The sequence below is a fragment of the Trichechus manatus genome, unplaced genomic scaffold, assembly GCF_000243295.1.
Source record: "Trichechus manatus latirostris isolate Lorelei unplaced genomic scaffold, TriManLat1.0 scaffold00038, whole genome shotgun sequence".
Classification (NCBI taxonomy): domain Eukaryota; kingdom Metazoa; phylum Chordata; class Mammalia; order Sirenia; family Trichechidae; genus Trichechus; species Trichechus manatus.
In genome coordinates, this window is record NW_004443974.1 from 9,214,649 (window position 1) to 9,223,961 (window position 9,313).

General features: G+C 55.5%; 2 protein-coding genes across 2 annotated transcripts; one reads left to right on the plus strand and one right to left on the minus strand.

Annotated features, from left to right (window-relative positions):
• The first annotated feature begins 476 nt into the window (after window positions 1–476).
• Window positions 477–4,370, plus strand: WDR38 (WD repeat domain 38). Its single transcript, XM_004375657.3, has 9 exons — window positions 477–545; window positions 964–1,084; window positions 1,981–2,097; window positions 2,209–2,306; window positions 2,754–2,834; window positions 3,141–3,272; window positions 3,406–3,555; window positions 3,957–4,004; window positions 4,104–4,370. Exons 1-9 carry the CDS (start codon window positions 477–479, stop codon window positions 4,176–4,178), a joined length of 891 nt encoding a protein of 296 aa, XP_004375714.1. The 3' UTR covers window positions 4,179–4,370.
• Window positions 4,371–4,506: 136 nt separating this feature from the next.
• On the minus strand, window positions 4,507–8,834 carry RPL35 (ribosomal protein L35). Its single transcript, XM_023730723.1, has 4 exons — window positions 8,740–8,834; window positions 8,108–8,244; window positions 6,854–6,935; window positions 4,507–4,695 (listed from the first exon to the last, which is right to left on the minus strand). The coding sequence occupies exons 1-4, from the start codon at window positions 8,740–8,742 to the stop codon at window positions 4,546–4,548; spliced, it is 372 nt and encodes a 123-aa protein (XP_023586491.1). The 5' UTR covers window positions 8,743–8,834; the 3' UTR covers window positions 4,507–4,545.
• Between the last annotated feature and the right edge of the window lie 479 nt (window positions 8,835–9,313).

The window sequence follows — 9,313 nt, forward strand, 5'->3', positions numbered from 1 at the left end:
GGGTCAACCCTGGAGCCTCGTGGGGCAAGGGTGATTCTCTCCACTGTCCAGATGGGGAAACGGGCTTACTTTCGCCCTACCTCAGTGGGGCCTGCCTGGCTCTTTGTAAACTCGATGCCGCGAGGCACCAGCTCTGAGCAGCCGTAGGAGAGGGAGCGGTGTGTGGGACTGGCGCGCCCTCTAGTGGCCGCCATGACCACCGCCTTGTCCCGCCAGCCGGGGCGCTGGCAGGGGCCAGGATGGGAAGTCCTTTTTTGGGGCCGCCTGCAGCCTCTCTGCCGCGGTCCCACCTCCCTCGTGAGAGCTGTCTCTCGCTGGCTCTCGTTTCTAATGGCTTCCCATAGACCCCATCGAGGTTGCGCACCCCGCCCCGATTACTATAGAGACCGCTTGTACACAGTACTCGCCCCCGCCCCCCCTCCCGCCCTAGGAGCCACCTCGGAGCGAGCCCGCTGGGGCTGGACGGCCCGGGGCCCATGAACAGCGGGGCCCCGGGGAAGCTGGCCGTGGGGAGAGTGAAATACTTCGGCAGGCACCGCGGGGAGGTGAGGCCCAGCCCGGTTCTGCCCAGAATTTAGGTTCCTGGCTTTGGGTCTGGGTGTGAGTGGTTGCTGATTCTGTGTAGTAGGGGCTCCAGCTCTGGACCTTGAGTCTAGAGTAGACTTTGTTAACTGAAAAGGCTCAAAGTAGACTCTACACCCCTGGGTCTGGGCTTCAGCTCCAGAATAGGCTTACGTTATGGTTTCACAAAGGACTCTTGAGTTCTCGACTCTGGTTCTAGAAAGGGCTCCAGGCTTTGGTCTCTAGCTGCAGAGAGGGCCTTGGGTTCTGGGCTCTGGTTCTAGACTGAGGCCAAGCTCCAACCTTAGGCTCCTGGGGCAGTGTTTAGGAGTCGGGGATCAGGGATGAGTAGATAGATGTTTCCTGCCCCAAGGCTGGACTACTTTCATTCTCTGCTTCCAGGTCAACTCCTCTGCCTTCTCCCCCAACGGCCAGACGCTGCTTACAGCCTCAGATGATGGCTGTGTGTACGGCTGGGAGACCCAAAGCGGGCGGCTGTTGTGGAAGCTGGGTGGCCACACAGGTGGGACTCCTGCAGCCTGAATGGGGCGACCAAGGCGCATGGGTCTGTTCTGGCATTCTGCAGAGCCCACCACAATGACCTCTGCCGTTTGAGGGGGCATCATTGCATGTTAGCCTGGACAGGGCTGGGGCAGGAGGACAAGGAGACAGAACCTGGTCCCTAGGGCTTCCAAGTCTAACAGACCTGGGCTTAGATCCTACCTACCACCTCTTTGATTATATGATATTGGTCAAGTCATAATAACTCCTCTGAGCCTCTATTTCCTCCTCTATGGAATGGGAATAAGGAGCCCTGGTAGTACAGTGGTTAAATACTTAGCTGCTAACCGAAAGATCGGCAGTTTGAACCCACCAGCTGCTCTGTGAGAGAAAGATGTGGCAGTCTGCTTCCATAAAGATTTACAGCCTTGGAAACTGCATGGGGCAGTTCTACTGTGTCCTATAGGGTCGCTATGAGTTGGAATTGACTTGATGGCAATTTTTTTTTTTTTTTAGAATGGGTATAGTAGTAGCTACCCTATCAGATGAGATAATGCAAATAAAGTGCCTGGCACCCCGTAAGGATCCAGTAGATGTAACTATTATTATTAAGAAGTCCCCCTCCTCCCCCCCAAAAAAAATCAGGCAGTTACAGGACAGGCTGATTAATGCTATAATGGGGGAAAGTCCAGGGGACCTCAAAGGAAGCCATGAACCTCTCCAGAAGGGTAAGCTGGAGTTGAGTGTTCCAGGCTGAGGGCTCAGCATAGGCAAAGACATGGAAGTCCAGGTATTGGGAAAGGTGGGAGTAGGTGAGGGGATTTAGGTGAAGAGGCTGGAGAAGTTAGCAGGGGTTAGACACCAGGAGCAGGGGGTCGAGGGCAGTGTCCTGTTCCTTGACCATGGCTGCTGCCCCAGGCCCCGTGAAGTTCTGCCGCTTCTCCCCTGATGGCCGCCTCTTTGCCAGCACATCCTGTGACTGCACCATCCGCCTGTGGGATGTGGCAAGAGCCAAGTGTCTGCAGGTCCTGAAGGGTGAGTGGGCGGGGTAGGACTGGGAGTCAAGCAGCCAGACCTGAGTTCTCTTTTGGACCTCATGTCCTAGTCCACCCCCTTTCCTCCCCAACCCTGGGCTGGTGCCTGCAGGTCACCAACGGAGCGTGGAGACAGTCAGCTTCAGTCCTGACTCAAGGCAGCTGGCATCAGGTGGCTGGGACAAGAGGGTGATGCTCTGGGAGGTACAGGTACATGGAAGGGCTGGGGCCCAGCCAGTCCTGCAGGGGCAGCCAGCAGCCTGGGATCCGGAGGAAACCCACACCCTCCACTCTGGCTCTAGGTTGTTCCTACACAGCCTTGCCCTTCTGCTCAAACCCTTCTGTGGTTCCCCATCACCCATGCCCATACCTGGCATCCAAGGCCCCTCACATCTGACTGCTGCCACCTCTCCAGGCCTCCCCGCACATACCAGCCCTCACGCCTTAAGACCTTTGCAATATGGGGTTCCTCCTGCCTGGGCTGCACTTCCTCTCCTTGTCAAGGCCCTGGAAGCCTCCCCAGACCCTGTGTTGTGTGTCATATTAGTCTGGCAGTCCTGCAAGGAAGGCCTGGGTCTCAGAGGCCTAGAACCTGGCACCCCAAGGTTTCTTGGCTGCCCTCCACTGCCTCCTGCAGCTCAGGCCTCTCTCCTCCAGTCAGGCCAGATGCTGCGCCTCTTACTTGGGCACGGTGACTCTGTCCAGAGCAGCGACTTCTCACCCAGTGCGGACTGTCTGGTGAGCCCATGCCACCTCTGCCCTGGCCCCCACCTCAGTGGCCCTGCAGGATGAGGGGAACTGGAGCCCCATGCCCACTTTCCCATCCTAGGCCAAGTAGTAGGAGGAGCATGGGCTGCTGAGTTGGATGGATGGGTTAGAATTCCAGATTTTAAATGGGCAACTTTGCTGAGCATTTCATCTGTGAGATGGGGATTCAGCAGGGCTCAGTGATGCTTTACATGAGCCTTGCAGAGTGGGCCAGCCTAGGCACTAGATGGGTGGGTTTGGGCCAGCGGGTCCACGCTCACAGCAGCCTGCCTCTAGGCCACTGGCTCCTGGGACTCCACCGTGCGCATCTGGGACCTGCGGGCTGGGACCCCAAAGGCCTTCCACCATAAGCTGGAGGGCCACAGTGGTAACATCAGCTGCGTGTGCTACTCAGCATCTGGCCTCCTGGTGAGCTGGGTTGCCCTGGAGTCTGGGCTAGCCCCTTGCTGACTCTAAGACCCTAGGAGGGTCATAGGGCATTTTGGGACCCAGTGAGCATGGAGACCCCACACCCACTCGCTCAGAACTGTCTGCTGTCTAGGCATCCGGCTCCTGGGACAAGACCATCCGCATCTGGAAGCCCCAGACAGCCAGCCTGCTTGTCCAGCTCAAGGGCCACGTCACCTGGGTGAAGAGCTTAGCTTTCTCCCCCAATGAGTTGTGGCTGGTCAGCGCTGGTTACTCCCGCATGGTAATTCCAACCCCTCAGCCCCAAACCCAGGTCTTCTCCCGACCAATTCCTGCTCCAGCAAAGCTCCCCTTCTGACACATCTCCACCCTCCCTACCAGACGCCTCAGCAATCCAGAAATGTCCACATCCCCCTCTGCCCTCACTGGAAGGGTACCAAAGGGCAGGATCTAGGTGGTAACCTCCTCTGTACTTAGTACCTGGCACCAAGGTCTGGGCTGGCCCAAATGTCAATGGTATCGATATTTCTATGTTCCAATACTTGCCTGGCATTTTTAAATGTACACAGGCAACAAATCCCAAACCAAGAGTTTAAGATGCCAGTTGGGACTCATCCCTTGATGATTTCAAAGATGCTAGATCTGCCTGGTAAGGCCTCTCTAATCTGGAATTTTTATTTCCAGGTCAAAGTCTGGGACTGCAACACGGGGAAGTGCATTGAGACCCTGAAGGTGAGGCCTGTGGTTATAGCACTCAGGGTGCAGTGAAGGCCCTCAAGGGAGGCTGGGGGCAGGCAGGGCCACCGGAGCCCAGTGCTGTGCTTTTGGCAGGGAATCCTGGATGTGGCCCATTCCTGTGCCTTCACCCCAGATGGGAAACTCTTAGTGTCTGGAGCTGCTGATTAGGCATGCTGATCCAATCACCCAGAGCCAGGTGCTGACCAGATGACCTCTGGGATGTAACAGCACTACACCAACACAAATGGCCGCCTAGCCCTCAACCCCGCCTCCGGCCCTGGCAGAATGAACTAGTGGAAGGACAGACAGGGCAGTTCCATGCCATGGGCTCAAAAACTGTAACAGAACACCCAGCAGACTCCTGCAGCCCAACACCAGGAAGCTCGCTAGAATCCATCAGAAACCTGGTGACCACAATCAGGGCCACTGCGGCCTCACCCCTGCCTCCACCCCATCTCTCCTGTCCAGCTGATGGAATCACATTCAAACACAAAGCAACAGGCCAGCCAGTTTGTGTTTTATTGACGTGAGATGCTCAGGCCTTGACTGCGTATTTCCGCAGTGGGTACAGCCGCTCCTTCCGTTGCTGTTTCTTGGTCTTCAGGTTCTCCTCGTGCTTGTTGAGTCTGCGGCGCATGGCACGCGTTTTCTTGGGCCGCAGATCTAAGGGCTTGTACTTCTTGCCCTGGATGAGGGCGGGGAGAAACAGGGTGAGTCTGAGGACCAGGGTTTAGGAGCTACAGCAGAGAAAGGTCCAACAGGGGAGAGCATGATAAGATGCTGGCAGAGGTGCTGATTTCAGTGAAACTGGCAGAACTGTGGCTTCGACCCAAGTCAACACTATCCTAACTTAGTGCTCCTTCCACTTGCCTCATTCCTGGCCATGGAATCAAAGTCATACCACAATCCAAGTAAGGGGCATGCAGCTCCCACCAATCCTGGGGGTGGTACTGCGACCCTGGCTTTAAGTTACACAAGGTGGTGCATGTGGTGGCTTCAGCCGGCGCCTGCTGAAAGTCTGCCTGTGGTGTCACCTGCCAATAACCTGCCCACATGGAGGCTCCCACTGACATGTGAGCCTCAGAGGGAAGATTTGGCTTGGCCAAGATTATTCTGCTCTAAGGGGCAAAGTCCTCCCCCTCCTGCCCAGAGTGGACCATCGTCTCTTCATTGCTGGCACACTACTCCCCAGTGAAGGCAGCTCTCACTGGTCTTCCCTTTGTTCTTCAAAGGTCCTCTGGGCCCTCTCTGGGATGAGGCCCTCTACTAGCTGCTGGCTTAGTGATGAATCAGACCCAGTCCCTGCTCCAGGAGCCCTCAACAGATAACAAGTGGCCCAACAATGGTGGTGGTGGTGGTGGTGGAATCAAGGAAGGTTTCACTTAAGACCTGGCAACAGCCTGGAGGGTAGAGGCAAGGGTAGGTATGTGCAAAAGCAAGTGGGGATCAGGTCATGAAAGCTTGCGGGCAGAGAACTGTAGGACGAGCTCTGGTGGGGACTTGGAGGCAGGAAAATATCTGCCCACTCACACATCCCCCATGTGGCTAGTGGCTACTGTATCGGATAGCACAACCATAGAACACCTCCATCATCGCAGAGAGTTCTGGGTAGAGCTGCCAGAGGCAGAGACCTCTCCCCTACCTCCCTGACTGAGCGGTGCGTGGGCTGTCTTTCCCTCCAGCCTGGCTGTTTGGCGGCCCTGACATGGGCACACAGGGTACTCACTGGATGGTCGTTAAGACCAATTCTTCTAGGCTGCCACCTCTGCAAGGTCCCCTCAGAGCCTCTTGAAAGCTTCAGACACACTTCTCAGAAAAATGCTCCCACGTACAAATGCACACACATCATGGGGTGGCAGCACCCATGCCCTGGACAACTAGCCCAGGCACACTGTGCTAACTTTTTTGATGTGTCAAGCTTGGCTGGCCACAGCCCATATTATTTAAACACCAATCCGGATGTTGATGTGAAGGAATTTTGCTGATGTCATTAAAGCCCCTAATCAGTTGACCAAGTAAGGAAGCATATCCTGAGTAATCTGGGCAGCGCTCATTCCATCAGGTGAGACCTTAGAAGCAAGGCTACAGCACTGCCCAAAAGAAACCCCACCTGTGGACAGAAGCTTCAACCTGTGCCCAGGATCTTTCCTCTTGACAGGTGGCCCAACAGATGTTAGACTTGCTTAGCCAGCCCCCACAGGCAATTCTTTGCAATAAATTTCTTTAAGATATGTATGTCTCCTACTGGTTCTATTTCTCTGCTTTGAACTATGATACATTAATTTTAAGAACAAGGCCAAAAAATGGTTGTCAAAATCCAAGGCTGAGGGACCAGACAGACACTTGTGGAAATCTCCCAGGAGCACCTAATCCACTCCTCCCTGCTCCCCAAGACATGCTTTGGAAGCTGGGCCCATCACTGCATTACTTGTAGGTGACCCTGGGCAACTTAACCTCTGTAAGCCTGGGGATTAATCTTAAAAGAGAGAATGTCAAGTGCTTGGCAGTGACCAACTGGTGCTACTAAGAGACATTTAAAACGTTCAATCCTCATAAACTACCCAAGGTCACTCAGCTGGTAAGGGTGGATTCACACCCATGTCTCCAGCCAGACTCCCATCACACAATTGATTTCTTGACATTCGCAACACTAAGCAAGTGCCACACGCCAGTGCAAGATGCTGGGGGTGGGGGAGCTTTGGAAAGACTAACTAAGTCTGGGTAAAGCTTAGTTCCATGCACTCCAGCAGGAGAACCACTTCACGCTGCCCTTCTGTCCAGGGTTAGAGCCAGAACTTTGCTCCCTGCAGCCACACACCCCTCCCTTCCAGCCTTAAATTTACCTTGTAGAACTTCCTGAGGTTTTCCTTCTGAGTCTGGTTGATGACGGTGAGAACTCGGGCAATGGATTTGCGGACAACTCGGCTACAAGAGAGATGTCAGTGAAAATAAGAAAGACACACAGCACTTCCCAAGGCAGCTCATTCAGGGTCTGCCATAGGGCAGCAGCCCAGATTCACCCAGGAACACCTGACCCAGCCCAAGAGGAAGGCTTCCTGGAGGTGAGGTTTGAGCAGAGTGTAGAGAGGTATGGAGGGCCCACTGCTGTGATACGTTCATTGAGATGGAAGCAGAAGGGGCTTAAGGGAGAACTGCAAGTTGGAGAGGCGGTGCAGATCAGGAAAAACCTTCAATATGAAGCCAAGGAATTCATCCTGATGGTGATGAGGAAGACCTAACCAATGTCAACCTAATCACAGACCCCATCAGATGAGCATTTTACCAGCAGATTCAGTCAGCCATGAGATGGCTGGCTGGAGGGAATCATGCCACAACTGGGCAACCAGGTGAGCTAAAGGAATCATGGGAGGGAGAAATGAGACATTTGGGAAGTAGAAATGCCACTGTGGGGGAGGGAGGGATTAGCTGAAACTGGAAGCAAGCTGGGGAGAAGCTAAGTTCACAGTCATGCTGAGCATGAGGTATCTTGGGAGATCAGGGTACGTCCCTAGTAGATAGCTGATAAACAAGATCTGGGGAATCCAGCATGCAACTTGCCTACATGTTCCCCCTACTCATTCAATTCCCCCATCCACACGACTTTAAGCTTGTGTATCGGGGGATATTTTACATATGACTAAAGGTGAGGCAACCTGCCCAGCAAGTCGGATGTGGCAGAACTAGGATATGTACCTAGATCTGCTGGCTCCAAACCTATGTTCCTTCCACAAGTCTCCGATTCCTATCCATGCAAATAAAAAAGTTACAGTACAACTTAAGGGGAAGCATTTAAAATGAGTCTTCAGGGAGGCCCAGTTCTTTCTTCAGCCAGAGAAGGTGTGCAAAGGCACTGCAGGTAAAAGGACATGCACTGACAAAGTCAGGTAAGAGGAAAAGCACACAGTGTGTCCCATGCAGCTGGGTGTGGGCAAGGTGAGCCTGGCAAGGCCGGTTAGGAAGGGTGTAGCATTTTAGCTCACAGACCCATTGAACGGGCATGAGTACCTCAAGTCAATTCCAAAAAGCCAAAATCGCTCCATCCTGATGCACACGTGCCCCTCATCCCCAGAGGGCTGAAGTCTGACTGACGGACTTACATTTTGGAGAGCTTGGACGCCGCACCGCCAGTCACTTTGGCGACGCGCAGCTGGGACAGCTCCACCTTCAGATCCTCCAGCTGTTTCAGCAGCTCCTCCTTCTTCTTGCCGCGAAGGTCCCGAGCCTTGATCTTGGCCTACGCGCGAAAAGGGGTCGGGTCAGACACCCCGAGGGATCATCTCCCCCTCCGTCGCCCGCCGAGGCCGCCACGGGCTATCCCTCCTCCTCCTCCACCGGCGACGGGGCCAGCCCCGGTAAGGTATGCCCCTCGTCCGCGGCCATGAGCACTCCGCGGGCCCGGCGAAGATTCAGCGTCCCGAGGCAAGGCCGTTTCTCGGGTAAAGTAGCCGAGCCCCCGGCGGGCGCGCCCTCGCTTAAGCCTGCTACGAGGCGGGGCCGCTACTCCCATTGCGCAGCCTGGAAGACTGAGGACCCGACTGGCGTGCGCGTGTCTCTCCCGCTCCTGGCCCGTCAGGGGCAGAAAGCAGGAACACGGCTGTAGCTCCGCTAGGCCGCGCCGCGCCCGCACTGGCTCGACCGGCAGATGGGACCCTGGGGCTCACCCCGCGCCCGTCACTCCAGCCCCAAAGCCCTACGGCGCGCGGATGGCGCCCGATGTCATTGTCCTCACCATGGCTCAGCCCTAGAAGCCAGCCGCCGCCGGATCCGAGGCCGAGGGAAAGAGAAGGTGGGTGGGGCTGACCTCTGCAACTACTGCCGGGTGACGGCGGGCTCGGCCAATGGTGCCGCGGCAGGGGAGTCCCGGCTCCGCCCCTCCGGGGGTGGGCCTTCGTACTGCCCATCTAGCCCCGCTCGGAGGAGCTGGAGCGCGGTCCTTTGGTGTCGTTGTCTTCTCCCCGACCCCGACCCGGCACTGGAGGCTGTTGTGGTCGGTATCGCAGCTGGGGAAATCGAGGCTCAGAGTTTACCGGAGATGGCATAACAGGACTCGAATTCGTCTATTCAGTAATTCATTCGTTCGTTAATTTATTCGGTAAACCTTTGCAGGTCGCTCCGTCTATGCCGCTCTGAGCTAGGCGCCCTGGACTCGGGAATGCGGAAGGGATGAGGGGTGAGGGTTTTTGAAAGATGAACTAACGCCGTTCCTGCCTTGGAGGAACTTATGTCCGAGGTGGGCGGGGAGTGGCGAGGTCAGACACCTGCAGTGTCATCCATCACCATAAATGTTCTAATGGAGACAGCAT